At 39.1% G+C, this 17,775-nt stretch overlaps 1 protein-coding gene across 3 annotated transcripts in view; it reads right to left on the reverse strand.

The window, feature by feature from the left end:
* Positions 1-9,764: 9,764 nt before the first annotated feature.
* Positions 9,765-17,775, reverse strand: part of celf5.S (CUGBP Elav-like family member 5 S homeolog) — a 65,940-nt gene continuing 57,929 nt past the window's right edge. The window contains exons 10-14 of one of the 3 annotated variants that reach the window (XR_005963232.1): positions 16,705-16,782; positions 15,957-16,100; positions 14,994-15,166; positions 14,183-14,371; positions 9,765-9,877 (exon numbers count right to left, since the gene is read on the reverse strand). Coding sequence is in view for 2 of the 3 variants with exons in the window: in XM_018239812.2 (XP_018095301.1) it covers positions 15,039-15,166; positions 15,957-16,100; positions 16,705-16,782 (350 nt within the window). In the remaining variant the exon portion in view is untranslated. 3 annotated transcript variants of the gene reach the window in all.

Here is a 17,775-nt window from a genome sequence, read left to right on the forward strand (position 1 = left end):
ACCCTCAAAGAACGCCTCGACCGGCAGGTAGCGGACTACCTGGCATTAACTGCAGATATCGACACTCTGAGGAGCGATGAACCCCTGGACTACTGGGTGCGCAGGCTTGATCTGTGGCCAGAGCTGTCACAATTTGCCATGAACCTCTTGTCTTGCCCAGCCTCAAGTGTGCTCTCAGAAAGGACCTTCAGTGCAGCAGGAGGGATTGTAACTGAGAAGAGAACTCGCCTAGGTCACAAAAGTGTCGATTACCTGACCTTTATTAAAATGAATGAGGGGTGGATCTCGGAGGGTTACTGCACGCCGGAAGACTTGTTCTGACTTCTATGCAGCTGTCCTTCTCTTCAAGCCTCATGACTCCACACACAGCTGTCCTTTAGCGTCCTCCTCCTCCCTCCGCCACCGTTACAAACTAGGGTGCAAACCCTACTGGTTTAATTTTTTCTGGCCTCTGTGCTTCAGTGGCTGCAACCAAAAAAACTGGGCAAACAATGTCTACAAGGTCAACGTATGGCAAAAAATGACTATTTTCAGCATTTATATGGCATATTTTTTCTGGCAACTGTGCTTCAGTGGCTGCGTCCAAAAAAATGCATATTTTCTGCATTTATATGGCATAATTTTTCTGGCAACTGTGCTTCAGTGGCTGCGACCAAAAAAATGCATATTTTCTGCATTTATATGGCATAATTTTTCTGGCCTCTGTGCTTCAGTGGCTGCAACCAAAAAAATTTATATTTTCAGCATTTATATGGCATAATTTTTCTGGCCTCTGTGCTTCAGTGGCTGCAACCAAAAAAATTTATATTTTCAGCATTTATATGGCATAATTTTTCTGGCAACTGTGCTTCAGTGGCTGCGACCAAAAAAATTACTATTTTCAGCATTTATATGGCATATTTTTTCTGGCCTCTGTGCTTCAGTGGCTGCGGCCAAAAAAACTGGGCAAACAATGCCTACAAGGTCAACGACGTTGACCTTGTAGGCATTGTTTGCCCAGTTTTTTTGGCCGCAGCCACTGAAGCACAGAGGCCAGAAAAAATATGCCATATAAATGCTGAAAATAGTAATTTTTTGCCATACGTTGACTCAACGTATATGGCAAAAAATGACTATTTTCAGCATTTATATGGCATATTTTTTCTGGCAACTGTGCTTCAGTGGCTGCGACCAAAAAAATGCATATTTTCTGCATTTATATGGCATAATTTTTCTGGCCTCTGTGCTTCAGTGGCTGCAACCAAAAAAATTTATATTTTCAGCATTTATATGGCATAATTTTTCTGGCAACTGTGCTTCAGTGGCTGCGACCAAAAAAATGCATATTTTCTGCATTTATATGGCATAATTTTTCTGGCCTCTGTGCTTCAGTGGCTGCAACCAAAAAAATTTATATTTTCAGCATTTATATGGCATAATTTTTCTGGCAACTGTGCTTCAGTGGCTGCGTCCAAAAAAACTGGGCAAACAATGTCTACAAGGTCAACGTATGGCGAAAAATTACTATTTTCAGCATTTATATGGCATATTTTTTCTGGCAACTGTGCTTCAGTGGCTGCGTCCAAAAAAACTGGGCAAACAATGCCTACAAGGTCAACGTATGGCAGTTGTTTAAAGAGAACAGTAGATTACTAGCCAGCAAAGCTACCTAAGCTAAAATGTCCCTCAAATCCCTGCAGACTTCTGTCCCTCCAATACAGAGCAGTATCAAGCAGATTACTAGCCAGCAAGCTTACTATCATCTGTCCCTGAAATCACTAACAGCTCTCCCCCTACACTATCTCTTCCAAGCACACACAGGCAGATTTTTCAGATACATTTTTGCCCTTGATCCCCCTCTGGCATGCCACTGTCCAGGTCGTTGCACCCTTTAAACAACTTTAAAATCATTTTTCTGGCCAGAAATGTCTTTTCTAGATGTTAAAGTTCGCCTTCCCATTGAAGTCTATGGGGTTCGCGAACCGTTCGCGAACCGCTCGCATTTTTGCGCAAGTTCGCGAATATGTTCGCGAACTTTTTTTCCGACGTTCGCTACATCCCTAATTAGCATGTGTCATTACAAATAGCTTAGATTATATATGGGTACATATGGGATTCAGCAAATACACGTGCATAAATCTGTATGGCTGCCTCTGCTCAACAGTAATTGTATTGCAGAGGAGAATAAAACAAAATAAAGTAGGTCAATTTCACTGTTTACTTTAATTGCTGCTACTTGTAGAAGTGATTAAAATGCCAACGAATTGATATTTTCCCATTGAAATAAATGTAAAGCCCCCTCCAGATGCCCAAGAGAAATGGATATCTGTCATAAATCTGTGTACAAGTTTTAAGGTAATAGTTAGAAATGAAGGGAAACTTGTGTTAATTCCCATAATTGTCATTGGAAAAAAATGTGCAGCAACATAGAGGAAATGTGCTTGTATCCTTATATACTTGTAATACACCAGGAACTACATACATGTTTACAATAAAGATGTTTCAGTGACTCACTCAACACATTCAACATCATTATGCATTGGTTATAACTGATCACTAAGCACTCATTATATGAGATCACTAAGGCCTCACTAAGTACAGTTCTGAATGTTAAGCAGCTGTGTAGCATAGAACTTGCAAGCATTCCTTTCACCTACAGCTGACAGCCCCGCTACCCCATAACCATCACTAGATGGAATTGTAGGGGGGTTAGGAACAGCAGCAGAAGAGAAGGTGCAAGGCCATCATCAATGGCTAATAACCACAAAGGGAAATGATCAGTCACCCATAGAATCCCAGTCAAGTGTAATGTAGTAATGTAAAAAAAAAATTATATTACTATTAACACATAGGTAAGGTGTACAACTGCACTTAACCATACAAATTTCATGCTTCCACTACACTTTATCATAGTCGATGAGTCTATGAGTAAGTGCAATAGAAGGACGAAACGTGTAATGCTGGACACCTTACATATGTGTCAATAAAATATATATATATATATATATATATATATTTTTTTTTTTTTTTTAAATTTCACCTGACTACGAAAGACTATTTACAAGTCTGCTCATGTACCTTTGTTCCTTATGTATCATGATGTACTATTTTATAATGTATTTTTATGTATGAGAAATGTGCATGTTCTTACCACCATTCGAAATTCAAAAACTCAAACTAAATGTCTGTGGTGTAGATAAGACAGGGTCCTCCAGGATACTGCCAGGAACAACCATTGGTGCTCCTTTCTTCCTTCATCCAAGATAGCAGCCCCCATGGCCAACACATGGGGCGAAGCATTGGTGGAGTGATGTCATTGCATTGGTGCTTGATGTCATCTCAATCTGGTTTGGCGGCCATTCGATATAAAAGGATGCCAATGATGGGATGCCAATGACGTGAGTTCAATGCCTGATTATAGAACTTTTCTTGAAAGTACCTGGGTCCATTCTAAATTGATTATATTGTTTGATCTTCTGGTTCCTGGAGTTCTGACTACTGTGATTGCTGCCTGCCCAGCCCTGTCCCTGGAATTCGACTGAAATATTTTTACCCCTTTGGATACAACTTATTAGAATAATTTTCTTGCCTGAACTCAGCTTCCTCCTCGGTTCTGATTTCAACCCCAGTAGGGTTAACAGTGTTTATTAATGTATCACTGTTTGCAGATTACATAAAACTATGCAACCCAATTAATTCCATCCAGGATCTTGACAAACTGGCAATCTGGGCAGATGAGATTGAATGTTGATAAATATAAAGTCATGCACCTGGGATGTAAGCCACTCAGTTATACTCTTAATAGACAAATCCATAATGGAAAAGGACCTTGGAGCCCTTCAAGATGCTAAACTTGGCTGTAGCAATGTATTAAAAGGGACATAGATTTGCGAGAGGACGAGGTATTCTTCCACTGCACTGGTAAGGTCCCATGTAGAATATGCCGTGCAGTTTTGGACATTATTGAACTAGAGGACATATTGAATTAGAGAGGGTGCAGAGAAGGGCAACTAAGCTGGTAAAAGGTTTGGAAAATCTTAGCTATGAGGAAAGACTGGCCAAATTGGGGATGTTCACGCTGGAGAAGAGGCGCTTAAGGGGTGATATGATGACTATGTATAAATATATAAGGGGATCATATAATAATCTCTCTAATGTTTTATTTACCAGTAGGTCTTTCCAGCTGACACGAGGGCATCCATTTTGATTAGAAGAAAGGAGTTCTGTCTAAATATTCGGAAGGGTTTTTTTTACAGTGAGAGCTGTGAAGATGTGGAATCTTGGAGTCAGGGTGGAATTTTTCTGAATTGGAGAGGCTTCATATGGGTTAGTTAACTAGTAGTTAGGCAGGTTTTATATAGACTTAAAAGGTTGAACTTGATGGAGTTGGAGTTTTTTCAACCTAACTTGCTATGTTACTTGAGTAGATATATATCTATTATGTAGAGGAAAAGAGTGCAGAAGACCTCTCTTGACAGATCCTCTCTAATGATATGCTAATCATTTGCACTCAATAACTAGAGAAACTAGACACCGTTTCTATGTGCACACTGGAGCAATTGTTTAAGATGTAACATTTATTAGTTGACCTTAAAAAGGTAAATTCTAAACAGTTGCCCTGGTGTGCCAATAGAAACTGTGTCTATTTTCTCATCTATTGATTTTAATTACACATAGTCGCATCTGTGCACAAAGCATACCGTAGAGGATTAATAATCAATTAGACTTGATCTGGGGCACCTGATTCTAATTTTAGATATCGAAATGATTGATAAATGTACGGTTGCACTCTCCTTTGCCACATGCTAAAATGGCATTTATGTTCATTTACATTAGACAGTGAACTGAAAAATGTAAATGACGCGTGATATTTCTTATATTATAGAACCTCTATCTTTCAATATTGTTGAAATGAGGATCAAATATCTATATATTGAAAAAGTCAAGCATTGCCATGGGGTGTGCTTTTATTTTTTTATATGGCTGTATACTGTATATGTTGTGTGGATGTCTGCGCTCTTTCTACATTAGTGCCATTTCACCAGGTTAGCTCTCCTATTTATCAGAACACCACACATTTATAATAAAAGTCAATTCCCAGGTTTATTTAAATATTCATACGATATTTTCAGGGTAAACATTACAAATCAGACATTACTATACAAACTGATTATGTGACAGAGTTTCTCTTAAAATTACCAGGAAAGAATAAAAACAATGGTGAAATCTTGTGCAATGTGGATTTCCTGCACATAGAACTTAGTGGCATTAATCAGAGTTCCCCTTCTAAATCCCTCATTTTACAGTTTAAAATTGCACTGCTAAATAGAACTGCAAAATAAATAATTTAGAAGGGGAACTCGAGTAAGTGACCCTATATAGGAGTCACATAATCAGTTTGTTTAGTGGATTTCATAGTAATGTCTAATTAGTACTTTTAACTGTTACCCTGAAAATATCTTGTGAATATCTAAATATACCCGGGAATTGACTTACGTCATTGACTTACGTATTGTTTGCGTTTGTATATAGTACAGGTATGGGATCTGTTATTTGGAAACCTGTTATCCAGAAAGTTGCACACACAAGAAGTTTTAGGCAACGCACTCTTCGGATCACCCAAGGAATCGCTCAGTCTTCAAATTGCTGGTAAAAGACTTTAGTTTTATTGAAGATTTAACATTTTAACAAACTGTGTAATCCTGCGCCATGAGGTCTGACGCGTTTCGTGTCACTGCACTTCATCAGAGACCTGGTCTCTGATGAAGACCTCATGGCGCAGGATTACACAGTTTGTTAAAATGTTAAATCTTCAATAAAACTAAAGTCTTTTACCAGCAATTTGAAGACTGAGCGATTCCTTGGGTGATCCGAAGAGTGCGTTGCCTAAAACTTCTTGTGTGTGCAACTTTGCGTTCTCCCTTAGCGACAGACTCAGGGCGGCTGCACCTGGGTCACAACGGAGTCCGGGTAAGATCTCACATTTCTAATCCTTTTGGGAATTGTATCCAGTGAACTAGCGAGGGGTCCGGGGCATGGTGCACCCGGACCAACGATCCTTAAGGGTGAGCTGGAATCGGCATTTTGAATGGAAACATGAAATAGTTTAATTTATAATGCCTTCCCGTACTTGTTGATTTACCATAGGACCCGTAGTGTGAATTATTCCTAAGATTCCAAAAAGTGACGCTGGAAAATTGTTTGCTGTTATCCAGAAAGCTCAGAATTGTGGAAAGCCTGTCTCCCTTAGGGGCAAATTTACTAAAGGGCGAAGTGACTAACGCTGGCGAAAATTCGCCAGTGTGACGTAATTTCATTTACTAACGGGCGCAGGTGTAGCTTCGCTAGCGAAAGAGACTGACACTTCGCACTCAATCGCCAGGCAAAGTTGCGCTCTGGTAAAGGGACGTAACTGTGCAAATTCACTAAGATATGGATTTTAATGAACGTTTCCTCTTGCGCCAGACTTGCCTTTGCCACCTCAGACCAGGCGAAGTGCAATAGAGTAGATAGGACTTCCTCAAAATTTAGTTGAAAATTTTTCTAAGTCCCAAAAAACGCTTTTTTTCAGGGTGATAGGCTTGCAAAAGAGCGTAATTTTTTTTGGGGTAACCGGGTCCCCCCTACATTTCCTAACATATGGCACATAAACTATACACTGGGCTAATGTGTAGGGCAATATAACAACTCTATTTTATTTTATTAAGGTTTCCTGCCTGGGCTTGTATAATGTAATGTATTTGCTGTAACATATACGTCCATTTAACTTTAGCTTCCCGGAGTATGTAAATTAGCCAATGCTAGCGCAACTTCACTCTGCTTGCTGAATCAACACTAGCACAACTTCATCAGCGTTTTGGCGTCCTGGACACAACTTCACTTGTTAGTGAATTAGCGTTGTCTGAGTGAATTTTCGCCTGGTGAAGTGTTACGCTGCCTGCAAAGCTGTCGCTGGCAAATTTTCGCTGCTTAGTAAATTTGCCCCTTAGACTCAATTTTAACCAAATATTCAAAGTTTTTAAAAATGATTTCCTTTTTCTCTGTAATAATAAAACAGTAGCTTGTACTTGATCCAAACTAAGATAGTATTAATACTTATTGGAAGCAAAACCAGCCTATTGGGTTTATTTAATGTTTACATGATTTTCTAGTAGACATAAGGTATGAAGATCCAAATTACAGAAAGATCCATTATGCAGAAAACCCCAGGTCCCGAGCATTCTAGATAACAGGTCCCATACCTGTAAATATTTATTGAACTCGTTAGTATCACTGGGGAGAGTTGCAGTTAATCTAGAAAACACTGATTGATTGTATATATGTTTAGCGCGAATTTGGTAAAAACTTGATTTCTTTTTCTACATTAGTGTCGAGGTGCAGGGTAAAAATTATAATACAGTTACTACAGCAGGACTAGCACAATTTTCAGATGGCAGAAGTGTGTGCATTTTATTATATTGCATAACCCAAGATGTGATATAATAATAACATTTTATCTTAAGAGAGTGCTGGTCCTGCTGTATGTACCCTTTAACTCAGAAACCAGTTTAACAAGTAATTTACCAAGGGACCAATTTGTGATTAAAAAAACACTAGCAAAGGTTGTTTCGTGGTTTGATCAAGCTTGTAATGCTCTTACAACCCCCTATATTCATTTCAGAGGAAAAGAGCCCTGGATCACACTAAGGTATTGTAGATGTTCCTCAAAGTGCTGTGAGAATAATAAAGATCTGTGCTAGAGGAGGAACCTTTGTACTGGCTGGTGTTGCACATATCTCTACACTATAGTGGAGTTTACAAGGGAATATTTCTTTGTTTTGCTGCAACAGACAGGGGCAGATTTCAGGAAATGGGTCTGTATCTATTATTTATTTTTCCTGAGTGAAATGATGGGAAATTGTACTTACTTGCAAGACAATGTCAGAACTGATATTGTAATAAATTCATCTCTGGTTTTACCTCAGTGAGGGCCAAACCTCTGTGAAGAGCAGTCCTACTTCCCAGCTGCTTGAATCTTACAAATGAAGATAACATTTAAAGCCTTATATGAAAGAAACATTAAAAATAACTATTTTAGTATAAAAGGTTAAACAGTAATATTGAATAGTGTAATGTGTTAATTGTGAATTAAGGGGGAATAGACAGTGGCCTTTACAAAAAGGTATTTGCAAAATGCAACTAAAGACCTACAGGACTTTGAAGGATGCAGGCTAAGGACAGATGGCTGTTGATACAAAGTATACACAGTAGTCAGTCAGCTCAGCAAAGTAGTCAGACAGATCAGCAGGAGAGCAGGGGGCTAGACGTAGGGAACTGTTCCAAACCATTAAAAATAATGAAAAGTCTGCATATTTTATAATTGGTGTATATTGCAAAGTTGCTTGAAATTATGCTGACTTTTCAAAAAGCTCAAGTTATGTTTTTGTGGAGTTCCCCTTTAGGCAATTTACCTATAAACTGAAATTGCAATTAAAAGTAGTTTCAGTGGCAGGCTGATCTTGGCTATTACCTTCTAAATTTGCCAGATTACATGAACAATGTATCAGAAAATCCCCTCCAACATAGCTTCTAGTTCCCACAAAACCTTGCCTGTGTCTATTATTATTCTTTTTTTACAGAACCTTTCATGGTAATATAGGAAACTTAGTCCTGTGTGGAGGAAAGTTGAGTGCCAGTGGCATACAGTAACGGTAGAGACAGCAAACCCCAAAATCAAAGAGGTCTCAATGCAGGACACGTTATCTGGAAACCCGTTATCCTGAAAGCCCTGAATTACAGGATGCCCACCTCCCATAGACTTCATTTTACCAAATAATACAAATTTTTCAAAATCATTTTTTCGTTCTCTGTAATAATAAAACAATACCTTGTACTTGATCCAGACTAAGATATAATTAATCCTTATTGGAAGCAAAACCAGCCTATTAGGTTTATTTAATGTTTACATGATTTTCTAGTAGACTAAGGGGCCCATTCACTAAGTTCGAGTGAAGGAATAGAAGGAAAAATGCTCTAATTTCGAGTTATTTTTTGTGCTCCTCGACTGTCGAATTGGCTTAAATTCGCCTGAGTAGAATGATTCGAATAGATTGAGCGCAAAACCGCTGCGACTATTCGCCCATTCGATAGTCGAAGTACTGTCTCTTTTAAAAATACTTTGACTGCCTACTTCGCCACCTAAAACCTACCGAATTGCTTTAAAAGCCTATGGGAAAGTCCCATAGGCTTGTTTTCTAAGTTTTTGATAGAATAAAAAGGCATTCGATTGATCATTCGATCGAATGAAAATCATTCGATCGAATATTCGATCGCCGGGCGAATATTCACCCATTCGACTATTCGCCGGCACGTAAATTCTCCCGAATTGCCTATTCGATTCTATTCCCCAGTCGCATTTCGAGGGATTTAATAACCCCTCGAAATTCGACCCTTGATACATCTGCCCCTTAATCTATGGAGATCCAAATTATGGAAAGGTCTGTTATCCAGAAAGCCCCAGGTCCCGAGCATTCTGGATAACAAATCCCATACCTGTACCTTCAAAACAGGTCAGGTTTTGGCCAGAAGTTCCCTGCACAGGGATCTAATCACCCCACTTCCTCCCGAGGAAAAATCATTTTCCTGGCTGACCCACCTCCTAGAGTGATAGCACTTCAGGTCCATAGCAACTTCACTTCCAGTTTGCGCAATTACTTGGTCATTGTAATATTGCCCCTGCAGATTAACTTTTAACACATCAAACACCAATGTATATTACAATTTAGAATTCAAACAGATGCAGTGAGTTAAGAATTATGTTTTTATTCTTTCGTAAACAGCAGGTCTTCTCAACACCTTGATATTCTGCATGGAATACACCTTTAACAGGGATGTGCAGCTTGGGCGAGGTATGTAGAAGCTGTGATGAAGAAAAAGAGCTTAACCACATGGCACAGTCGTATCCAAACCTAAGCATGGAGCAACCTGTGGCTCACCTCGCTCATAACTCTCATAACTCTTTTTTTTTTTTTTAAGATATCAGGATATGTTTCTCTAACCTTCTATAACAATGACCTGTCCAGACTTCTAGTTTGCTGTCTTCAATACTTCCTATATTTCTTGTTTATAAATAGATTTCCTTTATGTTAAAATTATGTGATTCAGTCCACACGCCCTGATTTGGGCATAGAGAAACGAATGTGGAAAATGGCACGTTTGCACTTTATGCATTTTCTTCAGATGCAGAGCGGCATCGCTAACTGGGAAGAAACTGCAATGTGCTTGATCTTTTCTAGTACAGAGTATGATACTCTGTCCATGTCTGTGTAGCTTTCTCCCATTACTTTTATTCTAAAGAGCATAAGATGGTAGAAAATGAAGCCATCTGCTTCTAGTGGTACCTATGAGTGGGAGTGACTTTACTACATTTTTACCTTGGCTAAGGCCTAAAAGAGAGCAATATTAAAAGCAGCTCTTTTTGGCAGTAGGGTTGCTCTTATTTTGCTGGCTATGCATTGGCTCAAACATACATTGGCTCATACATACATTATGGCAGTTCCCACTCATGTACAAATGTCACTATGGAGATAAAAATGATCTGTAAACACAATGTGTCTCTATTTATGGAATGTAACAGAACCTATTTACTACATACAAATATATTTTCCATTTTGTAGAAAGATCTTTTGTACAGTATGGCAATATTTTATGTTGCCATCTGTAATATAACCCCTTCCCTGGGAGAAGAGTAGGGTGATAATATTGGGGCCCTGCTTACTAAGAAGACATATGGTTCACCTGTAGAGAGATCATGCCTCTCTGTAGTAAGAGGGGCCTACAAATTCATGATGTCTCGTTATGGAGTAACTCTCATGGTGTAAATGTTACGTAGAGTCTCTGAACAATATAATTCTATGCACTTGTATATTCCAGAGACTGTACACACATTAGGAGGATATGCAGCCATGACACCTAAGTAATCCTACACATGGCATAGCCCACGGAGAAAGACTCTAGGTATAATCAACCTAATTATATGGTAAAGGAATGGGGGGAAGGTAAATCAATTCCATAAACCCACTTCATTCCTCTTTGTGCTTCATAAAGGCTTTTTTTCACATCTGAACAAGGAATGTTTGAAGTATAAAAATGGTATTTACAAGTGACCACAGATGCAAAGAGCCTATTATATCTGGGTTAGCTGCCACTTCTAAGACAACAGCATTCGGTGGCATTAATTCTCTGAACCTTGGTCTCTATGATGTAGTTTTAGCTCAGGGCTGGCTGCAAATACATCCGTCATCTTTGGGTGCCAGCCCATAAAATATATTCTCCACAGTTCCCCTTGCTGATATTATTTTTCAAGTTATTATTATGTAAGCATGAGTGAATCAATGGCACGTTCAATACCTATGGCCTTTACAGTTTTACTAGATTTACTGCATTTCTATTATGGGAGCTTGCGTGATCCCAGTTGACTTCTTACTCTAGGCAGCATGTTACTGTTATATGAAAGAGCACAGGGCTTAAAGATATATCTGTAAAATGTATGGAAAGCTTGAACAGCGATTAATGTGACTGCAAGGGAAACCTATTCGATTGTAAGCTCTATTGAGAACCTTTTCGGTTTTAAGCTTTATTGAGAAGCATTATGCCTTTTATCAGTTGTATTTTTGTATGTAATCTCTATGTTTGGTATGTAACCCACTTCTATTATAAGAATATTTTAGCACTTTATAAATACATGTTAATAATTAATAACGTGAATATCTACCCCCAGCACATGCGCTTTCATTTAACATTATAAAATGTATAATTAAAGTTCTTATGCACTGATTTTTTTTAAATAAATCCTTTGGACACCCTTAAAGGCAAAGCTTAAATAGAAAACTATAGCTAACCAGCATTTCTCTAAATTATGGGTTTCTCAGATTGTGATGGATGCACCCCCATTGGTGTGGAGGGGAACTAGACAACTGAATAGGGGGGCAGTCTGAAGGTCAGTTAGGATCACAAGATGAAATTGGGGTAGAACACTTACTTGCAGTCCAGTTTGAACTACAAAATAATGCAGCTCAATAATCAGTTAAGGTGATTGGAGGAGCAGCCAAGTACTGACACACTAAAGGGCTAATTTTCCATGTTTTCTTGTAGGGGTGCACAAAATCCAGGATTCGGTAGGGGATTCAGCAAGCTTTAGATTCAGCTAAATCTATGTGCCTGGCTAACCCAAATCCAAATAATCACATGACTATTCTATACTGCGTGTTCTTTGTAACCCTTCCTTGCCCTAAGTAGCATATGCAAATTAGGGTTCGGATTTGGCATGGGGTTTGGCTGAAACCTTCATGAAAGATTTGGCACCATAAACTAAATGACTAAACTGCACAGGAATTTGGCCCTTGTGAATTACCTCTCTCTATGCTGGCTTAGTGGCAGTTTTTATCAAATGTGATTATATGGGGACGTATTAGAAAACAGTTGAACGGCTAACAATTTTGCAGTGTGCTTTTTCATTGTAAATGGGCAGTATACCACTCCAGCATGAGCGCAATGAAGTGGGCTTGTGCTAAAATTATTTTTGCCTATTGTTTTTATCAGGAAAAACATATGGTTTTTGTTATTTCCTTGACATAACAGGTCAAACAGGGAGATTGATGCTGCTCCAAGGTTGGTCCTTGTAAGGTCGATAATTAGACTTCCAGCGAACAGATAACAGATCCTGTATAATGGATTCCTGTTTACAAAACAGTCACTACAAAATGAAGGTGAAGGTAGGTGGGTTGTATACTGATAATCTAATTACTTTTCTTGCAAGAAAGACATGGAGTAGCTTTAGTTTACCCAGTTTGTCCTTTTTAACTCATGAAATTAAAAACAAAAGTATAAGAGAGTATGTTCAACACAAGCCCTCTATAGTGAACTCAAGTTAAAGAGGCATACTACCCCTTTAACAGATTAGAATGCTCTGTTCCCACTTTCAAATATCTTCTTGTTTTGTTTTTTAAATTTTCATATATGCTATAACATATGTAGTTATATCGGTAAAAGAGCAGCTGGTACCATAACTATAGTTTCCCTTTAAAGGTTAGCATTTTTTTTAATTTGGTCCCCCTAATACATTTTCTAACTTGTGCTACATGTATGTATGAAAATACTAAGACAAATCTCTGGGACATTCAAACTTTGCTAACTGCCAATAAAAATCAGATTGAATTTAACAGGAAAATCAGCTAACCTTACTTTAAAGGAGAAACTTCACACTGCATGCCACAGATATCAACATTCTCCTTCCAATAAAATATCCCCAGATATCTATATTTTTCCCAGATATTAAACTTCCTTTTCTTCCACCTTGCCCTAATACTGTATGTATGCCATTTCAAAGGAAGGGGAAGCACATACTAAAGGTTATAAAAAAGGAGAGCAGCATATGGAAAGATACTCAGTACTCTTATGCAGTGCAGCACATTTCTGCTTCATGCAGGCGCAGGCAGCTTCTTTGTGATATGAAGTATCTGGACCCTCAAGTTAGTGAGTGACAAGAGACCCTTTAACCTGTTAATTAGCCCAAGAAAGAGAGAAAGAGAGGCATAATACTCTGTGTGGAGGTGATGGAGATATGACCAGCAGATCCAGTGTCACCCTGCAGATTCTCCCAGCTAAGCAACACTGGTTGAGTTAACTCTTTCCTGGCTAGGAATGTTGCGGATCAAGGTTGGGAGCGGATTACATAGTCCAGCCCTTTTTCTGTGAAGGCCAGGGGTAAGAGCAGCAGAGCATGCTGTTTGGCCCTGAAATGGGGAAAAGGGTCTTTGTAAACATGACCTTTGAACTCTGCTCTCCTCCGTTCCTGTTCACCCAGAACACCCTGTCCTCCGCAAACAGAAAATCGAAACGAGACAAAAATATAAAGATGCTATAACCCCACCACCTCACCTTCCAAGCCCTTCAGGCAGCAGAAAGGGGTGTGTAGGGGTTAACTAAGCCTCCCCAATAAATAAATATGTTCATATAAATAATAAACAGATAGTTCTTCGCACTGCAAATCTGTAGCCATGTTGATGTGGGGGGGAGGTGGGTTGCCACTCCAAGTGTCTCTTTCATGAGGAATGCCCAGTACCTCCCCCCTTTGGTCGCTTTGAAGGGGGGTCATTGGGTGCTAGTTCATTTCATAAATAGCAATGACCCCAGGGCATTCAGCAGACAGACATAGAACACTCACAAGATACACCCTTGGTGTTTAGGTAGCTTGGTCCTTTCTGCTCACCCCACTGCCACATTTTGGTCCTTGGGGGTAGGTGGGGGCAAAGATCAAGAGGCTTGAGGGTGAATGGGAGGGTTTAGTAGTTAAAAGTCTTGTTTCCCATAATCCTCTATGGACGGATTCAGGGGTCAAAGGTCCTTTGTGTACCTAGAGAGGCAAAGGAACAACAACAAAATACATAAGAAGTGAAAGCTATTTAATGTCGAACAGCCTTACAAAATAGAGTTGGGCACACTTACATATATAAAGTGACTTTTTTTTAGAGCATTTAAGAAATGCATGGTCCTGATCTAACTACTTAGGAATATATTCTCTCAGCTCCTTGGCTTCCTAATACTCTGATAATGCAAAGTAGACATTGGTATTTCTTATCCTGCTTCCCAGGGTTATCCCTCTGCAGGAACTGAGGGTCCTCCTTCCCCTCAAATTTTTCTTCCTATTGGGGCTCCCTTACCACAGTATGGGTAACAATAAGAACTGCAATAATGCTTGGATTAAAGCACTCAAGAACATGTGCCATTAACCCTAAAATAGATATTTTTCAGAATACAATTATAGGCTAATCAACAATAACCAAGAAAATCTGTTATATATGTGTAGTTTATGTTGGTATTCATGGATAACTAAACAATGCCAGAGATGTTTTAATAAAGAAATGTTTTTAAATGTGATAGAAACAATCTTTACTGTAAAAAAGAGTTTATTAGAATATGGAAGTACATTTTTGAAGTACTCCAAGGAGCAACCCCCCTCTAAAATTAAAGCATACCTGCATGACTGGATTGGGCCCCTTGGACCCATGGGATGCTGGTGGTCAGTATGGTTGGGTTGTGTCCTTAGGCCTCTTTAGCTGGACTTTCAGCCTCTTCATCCCTATCTGGAAGCCATTCATGGCTTGAATGGCTGTTTGAGCACTGGATGGATTATCAAAACTGACAAAACCTAAGGGGAATAATTAAAAAGAGATGACACTAAAACAATCTCAATGAGAAAGGGGAGAGTTCAAAGCAAGAGGGAGATTATATGAAATGTCAAATAAATGTTAAAAGATAATTAGCACATTCTGGGCAAATGGAAAATACTCAGGTGGCCAGACCTTACCCTTAAACAGGAACAATTAACTTGCAGAGATAAACTGAATATGATTACATCCCTGAGGCTCTTATTTTATTTGTGTCCCAAGATAAAAATGGGTGACCTTGTCAGCATAGCAAAATGCAGAGTTATCTCAGTCTGTCAATCTGTAGAAGGAAATCAGTCTTTGGGTCATGGGACTATAGTACTTTAGGTGTTCTATTCCTGTTACTTTGCGATCCAACATGCCTCATTGTGAAGGAGGTGGCTCGGCCCACTTCCTATTGACAACAATGGGAGGTACCATAGTTAGCCCTGGACCAGTTATTATCACTGCCTGTGTTTTCTGTTTTTTTCTGTTTCAACACTTCCCTGTGCAACAGTTAAGAGTCTCTCAGCTTGTGTTACCCTTAAATATGTTATAAAGGCTTTAAATGTGATTTGCTTATAAGCAAGATTTGAATTTAATGAATTTTCCTTTTTTAAACTGACAAAATAACAGGGGGCATAATTTACTATATGCAAAATCTAATATAAATAACATAGATTTTCTCTATACTGTCTCATTTTTTTCCAATTTGTGTTCACTAGCAGGCAAAATGGGTAAATCCAAAATCCTTTAACTCATCTTCAATGGATATAGGTCTCAGGGACTTACCAAAACACTTGCTCTGGTTTGTTGCCCGGTCCATAAACACTTTGGAGGAGATTATATTTCCAAAAGGCAGGAACATTTGAGTCAGCTCATTGTCCCCAAACTCCTGGGGCAGGTGATAAATGAACAGGTTACAGCCCTCTGGCCCTGTGGGATGAGAAAAGTCCACCAGAGGGATGTGCTACATCAAACATTATTGGTATTAATTTTGCTCTGCTCCTAATAAAACCCTATCAATTCCTATTACACAAAAAACTCATAAGGGTTCAAGCACACGGGCAGATTCGGGGAGATTTAGTCACCTGGCGACTAATCGCCTCTTCTTTGGGGCGACAATCTCCCAAACTGCCTTCCCCTTGCCTGCCACCTGCTAAAATGAAAAAACACCTGTGGCAATGCACTCGCGCCGCTTCGATTTCAGAAGTCGTCTGAAGTTTCCTCGTGAGGCAACTTCGGGCAACCGGAAATCGTAGCTCCCCGAATCTGCCCGTGTGCTTAAGGTCCCACAGATAATATGAGTGGCCATATTTTTGAGAACTATCTATCTGGCTTTCATGCTACCTTCATAAACCAAATATTAGTGGTTTTATTGTCTGCAAGATCAAAAGGTCAACATTGTCCTTAAGCTTATTGTCCTTAAGCTACAGCTGAAATCACATTTCCAATTAGGCTGAGGTTTTTGGGATATAGCTCTTCAGTAGCTATGAGGCTGTAGCAATGCTATATCTAGTGGTTTCTTTATAATTCTTACCTTCCCGTTGCTGCAGGATGGGAGGTGGTTGTGGAGTGCTATGTGTCACTGGAGTGAGGGTTGCAGTTGGATAAATTGCTGGTAGAAAAAAAAAAGAAAATTCTGTTGTGGGTCACTGCAATACAATCTTTTGAACTTGCATTCAGTTGCCTGTTTTAGACTGTTCATTCCCAGACCTAGAACCTAATTTAGGGCTCAGTTGCCCTGGAGCTGAACATTAAAATAGGCCTCTCACAATTCTGACCTAAAAATATTAAGGGAGAATACACAAATCTTTAAACCAAATATTGGTCTGAATATTATACATGACAATAAATAAAGCTGTTCATCCATTTCCGTAAAACCAGATGAAGTTATGTACATTATAATTTACACCACTCTGCTAATAAGACTCAGCAGCAGAAATTCTTATACATGACACCAGCTATAACTCTGTACATCATGATACCAGATAAAGCTCTGCATATGAACATGACACCGAGCTTTACTTATATACTGTACATGCATTTAACTTGAATAGCTAACAGGTATAGCATGAAAGCAGGCATACCCAGTGTCAGACACCAAGTACCCACCAGGCAGAGCTCTAAAACATATTCTTTTTGTTGAAAACACTGGTAACCCCATGTTCAAGAGATGCATTGTTCAAATGTATGAGATTAATAACCCAGATAGCTGTGTTCTTTGTGCAAGTTCACTGAAGTCTATAGGAAATATTTTATACAAATAGATACTGTATTACAGCAGCTATGATCTTTTCCATGTTTTATTTGTTGTATCATTGCCAGTACAAGCTGTATAAGTGCACCAAGTGAGAGACCAGGGCAGTGGATACAGACAGACTATCACAATAGCACAGACAGAACTGCTCTACCCCTGTGCTTCTTTCTATAAAACTTCCCCTGCCAGCTCTGTGTAATTAACAGCCTCCCTGGATTCTTCTGCTTGTCTGTGCAATACATTTGTCGTTTCTGACCCCATTCCAGACTACTAAAGTACCTCTTTCTTATTTTTCTGCTGGCAATGAATGAACACACAAATAAAACCTGGACAAGGCAGATAGGAATGAAT

The sequence above is a fragment of the Xenopus laevis genome, chromosome 1S, assembly GCF_017654675.1.
Source record: "Xenopus laevis strain J_2021 chromosome 1S, Xenopus_laevis_v10.1, whole genome shotgun sequence".
NCBI lineage: Eukaryota > Metazoa > Chordata > Amphibia > Anura > Pipidae > Xenopus > Xenopus laevis.